This window comes from Aythya marila (assembly GCF_965140915.1).
Source record: "Aythya marila genome assembly, chromosome: 19".
NCBI classification, from domain to species: Eukaryota; Metazoa; Chordata; class Aves; order Anseriformes; family Anatidae; genus Aythya; species Aythya marila.
In genome coordinates this window covers 6,636,263-6,652,518 of record NC_139060.1, presented here as the reverse complement: position 1 = coordinate 6,652,518, position 16,256 = coordinate 6,636,263, and the positions used below count along the sequence as shown (strand labels likewise).

General features: G+C 55.6%; 2 protein-coding genes across 4 annotated transcripts; one reads left to right on the top strand and one right to left on the bottom strand.

Moving 5' to 3' along the window:
• Positions 1–255: 255 nt before the first annotated feature.
• Positions 256–11,137, top strand: CACFD1 (calcium channel flower domain containing 1). 3 transcript variants are annotated; one of them, XR_014318798.1, is made up of 6 exons: positions 256–613; positions 5,181–5,253; positions 5,670–5,795; positions 5,881–5,988; positions 6,097–7,225; positions 7,592–11,137. XR_014318798.1 is itself a non-coding variant. In XM_082775338.1 (5 exons), the coding sequence occupies exons 1-5, from the start codon at positions 490–492 to the stop codon at positions 6,148–6,150; spliced, it is 453 nt and encodes a 150-aa protein (XP_082631464.1). In that variant the 5' UTR covers positions 256–489; the 3' UTR covers positions 6,151–11,137. The 3 variants fall into 3 exon arrangements, 2 of the variants coding, with proteins under 2 accessions (XP_082631464.1, XP_082631463.1); XM_082775338.1 differs by having other exon boundaries at positions 5,702–5,795; positions 6,097–11,137; XM_082775337.1 differs by having other exon boundaries at positions 6,097–11,137.
• Positions 11,138–11,347: 210 nt separating this feature from the next.
• SLC2A6 (solute carrier family 2 member 6) lies at positions 11,348–15,807 on the bottom strand. The gene is made up of 10 exons (XM_082775395.1): positions 15,517–15,807; positions 14,778–14,940; positions 14,477–14,683; positions 13,807–13,906; positions 13,304–13,515; positions 12,994–13,146; positions 12,800–12,908; positions 12,405–12,578; positions 11,971–12,116; positions 11,348–11,884 (listed from the first exon to the last, which is right to left on the bottom strand). The coding sequence occupies exons 1-10, from the start codon at positions 15,615–15,617 to the stop codon at positions 11,729–11,731; spliced, it is 1,521 nt and encodes a 506-aa protein (XP_082631521.1). The 5' UTR covers positions 15,618–15,807; the 3' UTR covers positions 11,348–11,728.
• Positions 15,808–16,256: the final 449 nt, after the last annotated feature.

Below are 16,256 nucleotides of genomic sequence, written 5' to 3'. Positions count from 1 at the left end.
GTCCCAGTCCCCGTGAGATGATGGGTGCCTTTCAGGGCAGATGCTTGCCCTTGCCCCGAGCTGAGCCAACCGCCCTGTGCACCCTTGGGCCCGCCATGGGCCGCGCGCCTCCCTGCCTGCTGCTGGCTATGAATATGCACACAGGGCTCTGCCCACTGGCTTTTTAATGAGTGTGACATCAAAGCCCTCCCTGCTGGAGGAGGGGACCCACAATGCAATAGGCAGGGAGACGTGGAGGCTGCTCCCCCCCGGCTGCTGGCATCGCCGCTGCAGGCAGAGCCCCTCCATTGTCAGCCCTGGGGGGCCCGGCCGTGCATGGGGGTGCGGGGAGAGGCCCACCAGCAGCAGGGCTGGGTTTAGGGGCTGTCAGCCTGCCTGGCCTTGCTGGAATAGGTGGGGGGAGTGTCACCTGGAGGGGCATCCCGCACTGCTGGGGCGCAGGTGGGGAGCGGGGAGCTGCCCCCTGACCCCCCGGGAGCTGGGGGGGCCATGAGTTCTCAGGATGACCAGTTCCAAGCAGCAGCCCCTGAGCCAGCGGCTCCCTCCGCCGATGATGGCATGACCTGGTGGTACAGGTGGCTCTGCAGGATTGCCGGGGTCATCGGGGGCGTGTGTAAGTATCCCCTCCCTCGCAGCCAAGGGTTCCCCACCGGCTCTGCTTGTGCATGCAAAAGCACGGGGCAGGGGTCGTGCCTGCCCGTCCCTGGGCCGTGTTTGTGTACGGGGAGGCGGGCCGTGGGACAATAGTTTGGGGTTGCAGGTTTGCGTCTCTTCCACACGTGTAGTTGGCTGCGTTTTGGGCAGGAGGATGAGACAAGATGAGCCTGAAGCGGGGTGATGTCAGCTTGCACGTGAGAGGCGCACTGCGTGGTTGTTGAACTCGCTGAACTTTGGTACCTGGGAGAAGGGATGTGTCGGGGGGGATCTGCAAATCCTCGAGTTTCTTCTTGGATAAAGCTCATCTCCCATCTCTGGGAGTGGTGGGAGCAGCCAAGCCCTCGGTCCTGCAGGAGGGCCGTGGGCAGATAAACGAGACAATGGTTTTATTGCAAGCACCGGGCTCAGGGCGCTCAGCGGGGTCAGGTGCAGGGTGTGAACGGGGACCCTGGGGTTTGCTTCTTCCATCCCATCTGACCGTCAGGTGTTTGTGTTCCTGCAACTTTCCTGTTCTGGACGTCACAGCATGTTTCCTCTTACTCCTGCCGTTTATCACGGAGGGCCTGGCTGTGTTTTCTGGAGGCGAGTAACGACCTTGGTTAGTGGTGTGTGTTTTTTAAGGGGTTTAGTCTTGGATGCGCAGAAGATGGGAGACAGCATACAGCGAAGTGAGTTGGCTGCGCTGTGAATTACCTGCTGCCGAAAAAAATTTTCCCAGGGAAAGAGTCTTTGCACCTTTGCCAGAAATCAGCTTGTCCCGTAGTGCTGTTTTGCTACATTCTGTGGGGAGATTAATAGCTCTTAAAAGCAGGAGGGACTGTTATGACCGCTTAGTCTGATCTCCTGCAGAGCACAGGATGGAGAATTCCTTCTGCTTCAGGTCCATGACTTCTAGTAAAACAAGAGCGTTTCTCAGCCAGTACAGTCAGCCCTGATTTATTCCCTCTGCTGTAGTGTTTTGTCTGATCCCTCTCTCTTCCTGCCCCTTTTCCATGCCTGTTCCTGCCTCAGGACTCGACTGTACAAGGCTGTGGTGTTTTTGCAGCCCACCTTGTGCGCTGTGGCATCACTGGGCAGCCCCTTTAAAGCCCTTTTTGGCTATGCTGATAAAACATAACGCTTCTCTTGCTTTTACATCTTAGTTGCTGAAATTCCAGAGGTGTGAAAAGATTCCACAAGGCTGCTCCTATGGGGCAGCACCTACCGGAGGCCTCTGGTGGGGGCAGGAGGCCTGGAGGCCGGCCGGGCCATGTCCCCTGGTAGCTCCCATGAGGGGGCCATGGGGTGATGTTGGTCCCACAAGCTGTGGCCTCGGCACCCTTCATGTGGCTTTGGCCCACACATGGCTTGGGGGATGTAGATGGAGGGTACAGAGTTGGAGATGGCTCTGAGCAGCTCGCCGTGTGCCAGAGCAGCTCGCGAGGGGCTTGAAAGCAGCGCGAGTCTTTGAAAGCAGATTTTTCCCCTCTATCTTTAGCTTTCAAAGCAGCCGAGTTGTACTTGGATTCTTTTCTCAAGCTTTTCTTCACAGCTTGGAGAACTCAGGACTTGTTTTTAAAGGAAAGCTGAGAGTTTTATGTGTTTGGGCGAATCTGGGAGAAGAAATAGGCAGGAGGATTGCCGATGATTTGGGGAGTCAGCCAGTTTGCTCTGTGGCCTGGCAGTCTCAATTTTTTGGGTCTGTGGGGCAGAGACCATGGCAGCCGGGGTCACAGGCTGCTGTTAGGAGCAGGGACATGGGAGGCCATGGAAGGAGGCAATCGTCCGTGCTGGTGACAGGCCTCCTCAAAACGCCCCTTGTTCAGCATCACCTCGTTGTAGGCGGCCTGTTAGGACAAGGGCTGACTGATAACTAGGCAAGGGTGGAGCGTGCCTCTGATTTCAGAGCTCTTTGTGAAGGAACAGAACTCGTTTATAAGGTTTTTGGGCATCTGGGTTGTGGCTGCTATGGGGCTGGGTTACTTTGTGCAGGAGGAAAAATTCCCTGTAGGATGGATGAGAAACTTTGTCAGTGGAGGTGAGGCTGGGAGGTGACACCTACTGTGTGCCAACACCTGTAACCAGCAAGATCGAGTCAGAAGGGCTGGGAGGTGGAGCATGAACGAGACAAACAAGGCTCGGGATCTGTTTCTGGCTCCTGCACAGCCTGGCTTGGTGACCTCGGCCGAGTCCCCTCTCCCCCTCGTGTTCCTATTTGTAAAAGGACGATGGGAGTCTGAGGCTTTTGTAAAATGCTCTAGGGGCAAAAATAGGGTTGCATTGAGGACAGTGACCAGCTGCTTGGAATGAATAGAGGCTTTGTGGGGGGTGGTGTTTTTTTCTTTTTTTACTTCCTTGTTTTAGCTCCCAGTTATTTGTGCTTCCCCAGGGCCTCAGGACGGGACAGCAGTTAAACAAATGGCAGGACTGTCTTCCATAGCTTACGTGCCATTGAGCATTATCTGAATTTGAAGCCTCTTGTGAGGCTTTGTTGTGCAAAAAGAAGTCTCTGGGTTGGCTCCGTGTCCCTTTTGGCTACAGAGGCAGGAGCCAATCCTGCCCCGGCGGGACCAGTGTGTGCCAGGCTGCCGCAGGATGCATTGCACTGGAAAGGAGACCGAAGGTCACCAAATCGTTATCTGTGGCTGTTGGCAACCACCACTGAGTGCAGTGCTCCTGCGACTGTAAACCTTTGACTCCTTTCCTGCTGGTTGGTGCTCGTGCTGACGTAGGGACTCGCTCAGCTCAGGCCGGCTGGGTCATTAGTCCGCTGGCAACCGGGGCGATTGCTTCGCTGAGGTGCCTGTGAGGACGTTTAGTGCTCAAGGGTTGTTTGGGGATGAAAACAAAACTCGAAAAACTGAACCAGAGCCCTGACAAAGCGAAACCCTGATTGACTAGAGTAAAAAGAAATTAAAAAATAGTAGGGCCAAAGTCCTGCTTGGGAAATAACATTCTGCCTCCCTAGGTTTGCTCCGTGGTTGAGGCTGATTTTGTAGCTCTCTGAACCTCATGCCCTGCTCTGCTCCACTGTGCTGTTAACAGGGCTCTGCCCTGGCCCTTTCAGTGGTAGTCAAAATGCTGCTGGGTTTTGCTGTTTGCTAATAATAAAATGCTTGAAAGTCATTTAAGGTTATTTTCAGAAGTGTGCTTTTCTGTGAAGACAAAGTGTTACAAGTCCACGGTGCGGACTTGTCACAAGTGTCACAAGTCCCCTGAGCTCCTCTTCCGTGAGCATCCAAGGGTTTGTTGGTCACAGAGTTAGAAACCTCCCTGCCTGCTGCTCCTTGCAATCCTGCTCACTGGTGCTTTGCCAGCTCTCCGTCTGTTTGCATGTCTGCATCATCCCACCCCGGTGCCTCAGTTTCCCCCTACAGTGCAGGGACACTGATCCCTTTGTGATGGGAGGATGAGAATTGCCCTCGGAGTGTGGCTGGTAGCGTGTCCTCTGGCATTTCTGCTCTGTTGGGATCTTGTTCTTGCAGGAATCTCCAGGAGATTTTGGGTCCTATGGGACAGTCCCAGGAAGCGTCTAAAAATAAACTTGTTTGGTTGTTTTCTAAAATCAGGGGGCCGCTTGCTCGTGGGGTGACCTTAGCCTGGTCCTATCATAGGCCTGCAGCTCTGTTTCCCACTCTGGTAAATAAGGGTAAATAAATATTCTTGAGGAAACCTTGAGGATTCAGCAGTGGATGCCTGAAGGAAACCTTGCAAGCGCGTGCCAAGCTTTTGAAGGTCAGGACTGCTCACAGCAGCCCTGCTCAGGGATTCCCTTAGCAAAACATGAGCAGACTTCAGAAATACCTAGACGCAGGCTGGTCTTCTCAGATTCACACTGCTCTCTTCATTATGCAGCAGCACATCCCAGGCCAGCCTTTCAGGGCTGTATAATTTCAGCTGCAGTTTTGCACCGTGTTTGTGCATTAAACAAGTGGGGACGCAGCCCCTGCCTCACCGCTCTCCCCCCTGTGGGCTCGGGTTCCCAGGTGAGCAGCAGCTTCTCGGTGTCAGTGGGGGGAAAGGGGCCGTATTGAGTGCAGGGAGCGCTTTGCAAGTTTAATGAGGCAGGAGGTGGGTGCCTGCAGCCTGGCTGCTGGCTGCTTCCTCTCCTGGCATTACGAATTCAGGAGAGCAGGAGCTATTCTGGGCCTTGCTTTAGCCAGCATCCACTTCCATTTGTATTAGCAGAGACCCCAAACTGGCTCTTTTCTGCCCCTCTCTAAAAGTTGCACAGAACCAGCAGTGTGTGACCGGGTTCACCTCTCCTTTATTTTCAGCCTGAAAGGGCTGCAAGTAATTTTTTTTGCTGAACTTTTCCGCGTGCTGCTCTGAGATGGGTGCCTGCAGGTGCCCGGAGGTGCCAGCCAAGGCAAGGACCCTTCTGTGCAGCTCCAGCGATGTCTCCAGACGCATGAGCCAAAGCACGGGAAGGCACAGCCCTGCTGATGTGGCTGCAGGGCAGGCTGGAGCTGGGAGAAGCCAGCCTTCGGCCCCACTGTCCCGTGGGTCGTTGTGGTCACCGAAAGCCTCTTCTTGCCTTCCAGCCTGTGCCTTTGCTGGTCTGTGGAACTGCGTCACCATCAACCCCCTGAACATAGCAGCTGGCGTGTGGATGATGTGAGTGGAGTTTCTGTTCTTTTTTTTTTTTTTTTTTCTGCTGGGATGGAGATGTGATCCTTGGGGGTCCCTTCCAGCTCCGGGTACCCTGTGATTCTGTCCATTTGGCACCACGGAGCGAGGGGCAGAGCTGGGAATTGCCAGCTCTTGCTCAGTCAGACAGGTGGAGACACGGGCTTTATCCTATTTATATCCCCCTTTATATTCCTCTTCTCTCCTTACCCCCTTTTCCACCCGTTTTTAGGTAAATACTGCAGTAACCTTACCCCAAATAAATCTGGGGCCAGGGATTGGGAATTACCAAGAAGGGGGGAGAGGGAAGCGGGGTCCAGCCCCGCTGCGTGCTGCTGCTTTGGTGTGGCCGGGGCTGCCCCTCGCTGTGGGGCAGGGTTAACTCTCGTGTGCTCTGCCTGGAGGCTCAACGCCTTCGTCCTGTTCCTGTGCGAAGCCCCCTTCTGCTGCCAGTTCATCGAGTTCGCCAACGCCGTGTCTGCGAGGGCGGACAAGCTGCGGCCCTGGCAGAAAGCTGCTTTCTACTGCGGGTGAGGATGCTCCCGGGGCCGGGCGCTGGGCGTTTCGGGTGCTGCGTTCCCCAACCCAGCACGGGGCTGCCTCTCTCTCTTTCAGGATGGCGGTGTTCCCCGTCATGCTCAGCCTGACGCTGACCACGCTTTTTGGAAATGCCATCGCGTTTGCAACCGGAGTGCTTTACGGCCTGTCAGCGCTCGGCAAGAAGTAAGAGATCTGCCTGCTGGGGGAGGGGAGGGGAAGGTGGATCTCCACCCCGTCCTGCACCCCGTCTGTTCCCAGCTCACATCCCCTCGCTGTCCCTTCTCTTTGCAGGGGAGATGCCATTTCCTACGCCCGCATCCACCAGCAGCAGAAGCAGATGGATGAAGAGAAGCTCACGGGGTCCCTGGAAGGACAGGCCCTCTGAAGCCCCTGAGCTCAGGGGAACCTCACACAGACACTGAGGTGTTGGTGAAGATACGGAAACCCACTCTGCCCTTCCCTCTGCCTGCTCCCTTCTCTGTTACTCCGCTGTTTCCCCGGACACTGCAGCAACTGGAAATCTCAGGGGCTGGGGCGGGCTGTGCCCTCCTCCCACACCAGCAGCCAGACCTCAGCGCGTTGGCGGCTCTCTTCTCACCCTCTCAGAGGTTTAACACTGAACCAAATATCTCACAGTCCCCTCCTTTTTTTTTTTCCTTCTTTTTTGTTATTTTCTTTTTTCCCTGCAGAGGTGCTGGCCCTTTGAGTGCTGCTGTACAAGCCTAAACACGTAGCCTTTCTCTCTTTTGATGCCTGGTTAATGAGCCTGCCCTGTTTTGCTGGGGACTGAGTGTGGGCAACACACTCACTGGGAACTGTTCTTGGAGCTGCCTGGCTCCACTGGTCATGTTACATGTTTTAAAGTAACGCGCTCTGGTGTGGCACTTCCCAGGCACAAAATACTAAGCCAGAATTTAACAGGACCTGGTGATGCTCATGCTTGGTTTAGTATGGGTCCAGTTAGGCTGGGCATCAGACATCACTGCGCAGTAAAGGGCTTCCAGCAAAAATCCCAAATGAAGACAATGACCACGCTGCAGAGAAGCTGCGAGAGACGCTGGGGCAGATCCGGGGAACTGTAAAGTACAGTCTCCCCTTCCTCTGGTTACAGCTTCAGGCAGTTTCTACAATTTACTTGAATTATACACATTAATTACTTAGTCTGAACAAGGGTACTTGTCAAGCTTCACCTTTTTACTGGGGAGGAGGGGAAGGGAGGTTTGCTTTACCTCAGCTGAAAGAAGATAGTATTGCTTGAGCCAACGGTTCTTTTCTTTTATTTTTTTTCCTGGTGTAATAGTTGCTGATGTGCGTGAGCATCCTTCTCTCGTGAGCCCGGGACTGTGCTCTGCTATCTCTCCCTTCCCGTGTGTGCTCCTGCAGCCTGTTCTGCGTGTGGGACCTGCTTTTTGCTTATCTGGTACAGTCATTCTCATTGGGCTCATGCTTTTTTGCATCAGTCCTGGGCTGGTTTTGTATGGGGAGGTGGCATATCCTGCCTTTGCAAGCAGAGAGAAATCTGTACCAGTTCGGTGGGGATAGCAGGTTATTGTCCTGGGTGTTTTGCTGCTTTATTCCAAGCTCTGTCATATTCTGTTTGTGTCGTGTCAGGCAGAACAGAACTGCTCACTAGGTCCAGGTCTCACGCTTCTCATCACAGTTTCTTCTGGGGGGGTTAATTTATTTGTTTTTACACAATTGCTTTTTGTTTTAATTAGGAAAAGGGAGAATAACTTATTTCTACATATTTATGTGTTCTGATGGGCCTCGTTTTCTCTGGATGTAGGAGAAAGGAGCGCTCTGTTCCCTGTCATTTGAAGGAAAGCATTGTCTTGTTTTGGGGGTCTCTCTCTGGACCCAGGGAGAACCCTGGTTGCTGTAACTGGGATACTGGAAAATCCTATTTCAGCCTTCATCGTGTTTCTCAGACTTTTGGAAAGTGTGCTGCCCTTCGATCCCTTTGTCTTACGGATGCTGATGTGACCGGATTTGCTTTTTCCTGCTGGGATGCAGGGTTTGTGCTTGGTGAAGGCAGGGGGCAGCTCTGGCGAGCAGAGGCAGCCTCTTATCACCGTCCTGCGCTGGGAGCTGGGCTCCTGCTGCCTCCTGACTCTTTGTGGTCCCATTTGAATTACCAGGGTGCCAGAGGGGTCGTGCAGCTGGTGGCTGGGTGCTGTTCGTCATCAGAAGCTGCAGGAGAGGGTGGCCAGGTACTGGTGCACGTGGGCGCTGCAGCAGGAGCAACGCAGCCCCTGGGGGCCGGGGGGCTAAGCTGCCAGCTAATGGCATTTCTTGTTTCTTCCGTGGCGTTCAGGGAGGTGTGAAGATTTGCACCAGGCAGGAATGCGGCCTGGCTTTATTTGCACACACAGCCCCTCGCAGCTGGATGCTGGGCAGCCGCTTCGTGCTAAGCCCCTTTTCCCCCGGGGCCTCTGAGCTGTAATTGCTCTGACACCAGCTTGTCTGGGGCGCCGAATAGGCACCGCCAGCCCAGATGCAGCTTGTTTCAATCAAGCCTCTGCCGTTTTGCAGCCCCCAGCTCCGGGCTGGTCCTGTGGCTGCGTGCAATATGTGGGACATTGGCTTTCCTTGTGTGTGCGTGCGCAGGGACCCCAGCCCGCGGCAGTGGGGTGGCACAGGGGGATGCACCCCAGGACACCTCTGAGTGAAGCCTCGGTGATTGTAGCCTCTCTGCACCTCCTGTCCCTATTACCTTCATGGGGTGGCTGCGTTGCAGAGGCCTGCCTGGCAAGCAGGACATCCAAGTAGATTTCGAGGGGTTGGGGAGTTAAGTAGTGTTTAGTAGAGGACTGACCCATGTAGCGATGCGCATGTCTTTGGTAGCGACTGCTTTGCTCTGCGAGTAGTTCCGCAGGTGGAAGGCAAAGCAGAGGCGATAGATAACCCTTGCAGTCTGATCTACACCCACAGGGACGAACCAGGAGGATGGCAGGACTCTTGCTGGCTTTATCTGCCTCCTGGCTCACCTCTGCACGTCAGCTCCAGCAGCAGAAGTCCCTGGGGTGCCAGCAGTGCCATCACGCTGAGTATTGCAGCCACCAGCTTGGACCAGGCAAGCTAATAACTTGCATTGCTCTGCCACCATTAGCAGGATGCAAAGCCCAGCTCCGAGCTGTGGGTGTGCTTTTGTTGGAAATGAGCCTCAGGGACTCTTCTGCAAGAGCTGAGCTGGATCCTGTGGCGACGGCGCTTATCGCCTCTGGTTCTGCTCAGTGTCTCCGTGCCTGCCTGAACAGGAGGCGTCTGGGATCCGTGCTCGGAGAGCGCTGACTCTACAGATGCAGCAATATCGGGATGAGCACGTCTGGAGAGGGTGCTGTGGGGAATAGTGGCTGGCTGTGATGTAGCAGGACCCAAGCCAGATGCGGCTGCTGCTGGTCCGGTGAAGTCTGCGTGCGGGGCCTGCAGCACCCATGGCTTTCGGGGTGGTGCTGAGTTAGTGGCTGGTCTCACCTCGGTGTGAGGCTATTTTTGTGGAGATAGAAAAGACCTTTAGAGTAGTAGTATCACAGTAGTTAAGGTGCCCATTCACAGTGCATGGTGGTTATTAGTTGTGTTTAGAGGCAGGGGGCTAGGAGCTGTGCAAGAATAATGAAGTTAAAGTCCTGCTCTAGCGATTTTACAGGATCAGCCCAGTGCCAGCTGGCAGTGTGCAGGCTGGAGGGCTGATCTAAGGGGTCTCCATGGAGGAGGTTCTGGAGGCCTCCTGGGAGAGAAGGGGGCAGAAATTTTGTTATGTGAGACCTCAGTAGCGGGTGGTGCATTGACTACAGCGAGTATGGAAAGACGGCTGGGAACCAGCAGTAAGTGTGCACTTGGGAGCAGGGTGTTACACCACTCACTGTCTGAGCTGTGCACTTCTCTTACCCAAGTGCATTTATACAACATGCAACCCCTCCGTGTCCCATTCAGTCCCAGAAATTACTGCACTTGTGCGTATAAGCTCCCCGTTCCCCTGGGGTTCTCCCCTGAGCACGCAGAGAAGGGCAGAAGCTCCCTTTCTGCTGCGTACCCAGACCTTGCTGCTCTGAACAGGAGCTGGTTTTGTAACACCAATTAATTTTCTGTGTGTGCAGTGAATAAAAAGACCATTCTACCTCTGGAAAAAGCCCCCGTGATTTCTCAGACTCTAAATGTTGTAGCAAAAACCCTCACGCTTTCTTTGTGGAATAAAGGAGATCACTCAGAAAATACTTCTCTAGTGTGGTTCGGGCATTTGCTCCTTAGGCCAAGCCCTGGGAAGCTTAATTCATCTTTGTCATTTTTTTTTTTCTCAGGAAAAAAACATCCACTGTCTGCAGGGAAGGGTTTCACTGAAGTGAAGATATCAAGACCTGGTACATAGCCATGTGAGAAAGAGAATGCTCTAGGACAGGGCTGCCAGAGATCCTGATCTTCTGAAGGTCAGTGGAAAGCAGAGGCTCTTGAGAGCTCTTGTAATCTGGCCATGCTTCGAAACAGTCATATTCCAGCCAGGGCTGGACATCTTTCTGGAAACAGGTCTCGGCTGCAGAGGTTTGGTCTAATACTGACATTTCTCTGTGGTTTTGATTTTGGCCCATCTCTCTTCCTCTGTCCTAGGCTGCTTTAAATTAATCCTCTGATAAAGCACATCTTCTCCGTGGTGAGGTGCACCTTCTGCTGCAGGGGATCTAAATAGCACTTAGTGTTTCCTGAGATTCAGGTCAAATATGCTCTGTTGCCCCCCAGTTCCTTGTCACAGCAGGCTGAAGTGTATCAGGAACGGGAGGACACAAGCGTAGCCACAGGCCCTCAGGTTGCCAAGTGCATTTCAGCGGGCTGGCAAATGCTCAGGCAAATGATCTCCAAGCCCAGCCTGTGCTGTTCTGCCCCTTTGGGAAGAGTTAGGTTGGATGCAATACTCAGCAAGGCCTTCATTCCTCACAGCCATAACCACCTCCTGCAGCTGTGCTTTACCCAGGGTTGTGTTCTTAAAAAAAAAATCATAAATAAAGACCTTAATCTTGCAAGACATCAGGAAAGGGCTGAGAGCAATTTGCTACTAACTATGCAGCTGAAATCTCAGTGATGGAGGTGGAGGCTCTACACCCAGCTGTGATGGGGCACAGCCACCTTCCTTTGACATGGATGAGTAAAACCCTGGGGTGGGAAGGACCTGCCCCACTACAATGTAGTCTGTACCTGTTGTGTCTTTCCTCCAGGGAATCACTTGCACTACAGCCGAATGTCTGTCTGTTCCCATGCTGTGTGTTGTGTCTTGAATTTTCTTTGTGAACTGTAGTTGGTCTTGTTCGTTAGGCTCCTAGTGTAACGTGTGTTTTTAGAGCAATAAAATGTGGCAGCTTTTTTATAAAAAAAAAATAAAAAAATATCTGGCTCTGCCTTTTTTTGAAGTCTTTAAGTACACGAGACCCACATGGGAGGCTGCAGGGTGCTGTGATCCCCCAGCCACAGCCCCTGCCTTCCTCTCCCCTCCCATCCCCCTGCAGCTTTCCTCTCTGCAAACCAAGGCAACGTCGTGCACTTGGAGGCAAAACTGCTTTATTCTTGCACCTACATGCTGAAAGGGTGCCAGCACAGCTACAGCTGTTAACTCTGCTCCAGCCAGAGCCTGGGGGCTCTGGGGCTGCTTGGGTGGCTGCTGCGCTAAGGACGTGCGAGGTTTCTTGTCCACAGCCACACATTTTAGTTTCCAGGATGCTTTTAGTCCCAGCCTGGCAATGGTTACACAGTCCCATGCCTTGGGCTGACGTGGTGCCCCGAGAGCACCGGGTAGTGCTGAGTGATTTGGGAAGAGAAGGTAGAGTTTGGGCTGGCAATATCCATGTCCAAAGCAATACAGTCACTGCTGCCTGTTCCTCTTCCCTGGGCGGGGGGGGAAGCACCATCTTCGGAGACCTCCAGCTTCCACCTCCAGCTCCTACCTCATGAACGACCTTCTCCCTGTCCTGAAGAAGGCCTCGATCTGTTCCAGGGACCTGCCTTTGGTTTCTGGGACGCAGCAGCCCGTAAATAAGACGTTCCCAGCGCAAATGACCGCAAAGAACAGGAACGGCACCTCGAGGCCAAAGGCTTCCTGAGAAGTGGGGCAGAAAGCAAATGTGAGCCAGCTTGGGGGGCTCTGAGGAAGAGCTCTCAGACACCCCCCGGGACAGTACCCACCACGACCCGGAGGAAGAACTGGGTGAGGGTGAAGGCTGTCAGCCAGCTCACGACCACGCAGAGGCCCGAGGCCACCCCCCGGGCTTTCAGAGGGAGGATCTCCGACATCAGCAGCCAGGTGATGGGGCCCCAGCCCATGGCATAGCCTGCAGGGGAGAAGAGGGTGAGGTGAGGCTGCTGAGGCTTCAGAGCCCCTTAGGGGAGCACAGGAAAGCCCTACACAATCCTGCCCTGCTCCCCTGTCCATCGGTCATTATTTTTTCCCCATGTACACTCTCAGTCCTGAAAAGCGACTTCAAATGCCATTTTTCTCAGCCTCCCGATCCCAATCCCAAACTCCTCACCCCATATCACCCTGCCTCGGAGGAGAAATATCCCCCAGGCTGGTTTCCTGCTCCGTGCTGTGGTCCTGGGCTCTCGCCCCCTGCACCTACCCATTATGAAGAACATGGTAGCCAGGAGGGGGATGAGGGTGATGTAGTTGATGGACTCCGTAGGAGGGCTGGCAGAGCTCGCCAGGGTCCTGTTGGTGATGGTGCCGTTCTGAGAAGAGGGCACGAAGTGGATGTAGAGCCCCATGGTCAGGTTGGAGGCCAGCATGACACCGGCTGTGGACAGATGCAACAGCACCATGGGACTGATGAGAGGTGAGCGATCCCTTCTGTGCCTTTGTCCAAGCGCCTGGAGTCACCTCTGCTCAGGAGCTGAGCCACCACCAGAGACCCCTCCTGAGCCCCGTGTGGTTAAATTCCCACTCCTGCACATTTGCAGAGCTGCTGGAAAGAGTTAAAGAACAATTCCCCTTGCACATCGTGGCAGAGAGACTTACCCGACACAAAGAGGAGAATCTTCCTGCCAGCTTTATCCATCGACACAGCAGCAATCGCCACCGAGAACAGACGCACCAGGCCGACAAGAGCCGCATCGTACTCTGGCTTCTGCAACAGCAAGAGCCGTGGGGAAGCTGAGAGGGGAGACCCAGGACAGGGCAGACATCCCCGATGACAGGGAACCCGAGCTCACCAGGATGACAGCCGTTTTCTTGAATATCGGCTGCAGGTACACGAGGACACAGGTGACCCCAGAGAGCTGCTGCAGGAACCTCATGACCACGGCAATCAGGATGGGCTTGTAGATGAAGGGGTCCTTGATCTCAGCACAGGAAACCCGCCGGCTCTGGAGGGGGACAAAGTCAGAAAGACAAGATATTAGTCCCTTGGGCACAACCACAGCACCCAGGAAGCAGCTCAGGAGATGCCCAGAGGATGCTGGACTTGACCATTTTCATATCACATCTCCCACGTGCTGGAGGTGAGCCTCGTCCTCTCCTCACCTGCTTCCTCACGCTGTCCTTAATCTGCTCGTACTCCCGGGCATAGTCCGTGTCCTTGCCCCGCAGCCAGCACAGTGACTGCAGGGCCTCGTCCTCCTTCCCCCGGGAGAGCAGGAACCGGGGAGAGTTGGGCATGAAGCAGAGCAGGAGGATCATGGCCAGCACCGGCACCTCCCCTGCCACGGCCAGCCAGCGCCAGTCCAGGAGCAGCCCTGCGGGAGGCAGCCAGGTTAGGAAGGAAAAGCACGGGGAGAAGCCTCCCGGCCTTGCTTCGGTGTGGGCACCCCAACAACAGAGATTTAACAAAGCCAGAGAGGGGAAAACCAGAACAAGAGTTCGTGGTGTGCTGCTCTTCAGCCCTGACAAAGTCTCGGCAGAGCCCCTTGCACGCCCGTGGTGGTGGCTGCGAGGGAAACGGATCCATCAGCCTGCTAGGAAAGTTGTTTAAAATAAACCTGCCTTCCCTAGGGGCTTTCCTGCCCGCCAAACACCGAGATACTTGCCCAGTGCGTAGAGGATGAGGGAGCCCAGCACTGCCATGATCTGAGGACAAGCGCCCAGCATGCCTCGGACACCGGGGTGGGAGATCTCCGAGATGTAGACCTGCAGCAGGACAGCGCGCACAGCGGAGCTGCAGCATGCAGCCAGCACCAACAAAACCCATCCTGCCGTGCCTCACAGCCAGGGAAAACCCAAAGTGCTGGGAAACCTGTCCTTTGGGAGAGGAAATCTGCAGGAGCCGGTCCTGCAGCAGGGCAGGAGAGCCTTGTGGCACCCATCCCTCCCGCACCCATCCTCGCCTGGTGTGGGAGAAGCGCACGCCCAGACTCCAGTTACTGTAAAGACGTGCCCGAGGGTTGCTCAATCCTCCCCTTCCTCTGTTTTGTTTGATAAATGGAGGAAACTAGCGCCGGGGAGGAACAGGGCAGGGAACAAGGAGCTGCCTTCCACTTTCTGTGGACAGAAAAAACCCAGCAGCATGGGATCAGCTCAGGCTGGCCGTGCGGGGAGCCACTAACCTGGTGCATCCTCCCTATCCCCTATATCCAGCCACAGCCCTGAAGCTCTGCTGATGCCTCCAAAGAAGCAGAAGACCCCGGGCTCAACTCCTGCACCCCCCTTACCTCCCCTCCTTCCACCCCCTTTGGCAAACTCCCTCCTGGGGCATATTACCGGGATGGAGGCGGACGTCACGCCGCCGGCGTAGCCCGTCAGCACGCGGCCCAGCAGCAGCATCTCGATGCCCTGGGCGCCGGCCAGCAGCGCGTACCCCACGGCGGAGGGCACTGCCGAGAACATGATGCTCAGCTTGCGGCCCAGGCGGTCGTTGAGGAGCATGGCGCTGAGCCCCCCCGCCGCCGCCCCCAGCGTGAACACCGACTGCGGGGACACACAGAGAGAGAGAGGGGAGGCTTCGGTGGGTCCTCGTTGTCCCTGCCTGCACCCTCCCAGTAGGGACAAGCCTGCTCCTCACCCCGAACCAGGACGCTTTGTGCCGGTCCAGCCTCAGCGCGGGGTTGGGGTGAGCCTCCAGGGCAGGGATCACGGGTGAGGTGTAAACCAGGGCGAAGCCAAAGCTGAAATTCCCGAGGACGGCGGCGAACACGGCCAGGTAGAGCCGCTTGTTGTGGAGGCTTCTGAAGGGGACAGAGCGAGGAGGATGCGTCGGACACCACCACGGCACATGATGGGAAGTTTATCTCACCCTTTTTTGTGGCTTTTCCCCCGTGCAGCCCAGCCCTGCCCTTTGCCGAGGCTCCCGGCAAGCCACGGAGGGGTTTTCCTGGGGAAAGGCCCTGGCTGGTGGGGTTTTTCTGAGCCGAGCAGCAGCCGCTTCTGCCGTGCTGTGTCTGCCCATCGTGTCAGGGCTGTATGGCCCCCAGGATGGGTGACGGTGCCACCGATGCTTTCCGGGTGGCTGTGTGGTTGTCAGCCAAGAAACAAATTGAGAAAAGCAGAAGCTCACAGCAGAGCGATGGGGGCTTCTCTCAGGGCCCCCTATCCCACAGCAGGACCCCATGTCCTACAAGTGTCAGACACCCCAAAGCCCACCCACTGCTCTCCCAGGCAGGCACACACAACACCATAAACCCCAGGCAGGATGAGACACCTCAAAACACACTCAGGGAGCAGCAGCGGTGGGCAGCAGCTCTCCCACCCACTCCCCAGCCCCAAAACGGGGCACACGGCCACCCCACAGCCCCGGCCCTCACCGCAGGTACTCCTTGTCCAGTCTCTTGCTGACGCCCTCGGGGAAGGTTCGGTACGAGGAGCTCGGCTTCCTCACCAGGGGCTCCCGTGCGCTCGGCTCCATGGTGGGGGCACGGCCGGTGCCGGATGCTTGAGGCAGGTTCTGGGGCCTGAGAGGAAGAGGCAGCTGAAAATGAAAGGGGAGAGGCCGCCCGGCGTTGCTTAATCGGAGAAATCTGCGCCTTGTGGGCTCACACACGGCCAGCTTCTGGGGAGGAAACTGGAGGGGGGGCGGAAAGTCAGCAGATGGGGAGCCACGGGGGGATGAGGGTGCTCCGCAGGCCCTCCCCACGCACCCGGCCAGCCCTGCTGTACCCCACAGCACCACCACAGCAGCACTTATGGGGCTGATCCTCACCGAAACCCTCCTACCCCAGCAGGAAAGTCCTTTAGCTAAGGTCACGCCTCGTCCCTTGGGGAACCAGAAGCAGCTAGGCTGAAAAAGGGCTGTTTTTTTTTTTTTGTTTTGTTTTTTCTACTGGGGTGAATTACATTGTTGTGGCCCACCGCAAGGAAGGTTTTTCAATGCAGAGCAGAGGAAGGGAAGGAAACGAGAGAGGGGCGAGCACAGAGGGGGCACGAGGGAGCAGGTGCGGGCAATGACGAGCACTGATGAGGATGGATGAGGAGAGGATGGCATTGCAGCCACGTTGGGAGCTGCTGGGGGCTGGCTTTGCCCTCACCCCACCAGCAGCATTGTGCT

Excerpts from the sequence above, each read along its gene's own strand:
- SLC2A6 (XM_082775395.1), bottom strand. The coding sequence starts at position 15,617 with ATGGAGCCGAGCGCACGGGAGCCCCTGGTGAGGAAGCCGAGCTCCTCG. Across the intron at positions 14,941-15,516 it reads CTGGACAAGGAGTACCTGCG|AAGCCTCCACAACAAGCGGC; the intron begins GTGAGGGCCGGG and ends TGTCCCCTTCAG. Across the intron at positions 11,885-11,970 it reads AGTTCTTCCTCCGGGTCGTG|GAAGCCTTTGGCCTCGAGGT; the intron begins GTGGGTACTGTC and ends CCCACTTCTCAG.
- CACFD1 (XM_082775337.1), top strand. The coding sequence starts at position 490 with ATGAGTTCTCAGGATGACCAGTTCCAAGCAGCAGCCCCTGAGCCAGCG. Across the intron at positions 5,254-5,669 it reads GCAGCTGGCGTGTGGATGAT|GCTCAACGCCTTCGTCCTGT; the intron begins GTGAGTGGAGTT and ends CTCTGCCTGGAG. Across the intron at positions 5,989-6,096 it reads CTGTCAGCGCTCGGCAAGAA|GGGAGATGCCATTTCCTACG; the intron begins GTAAGAGATCTG and ends TTCTCTTTGCAG.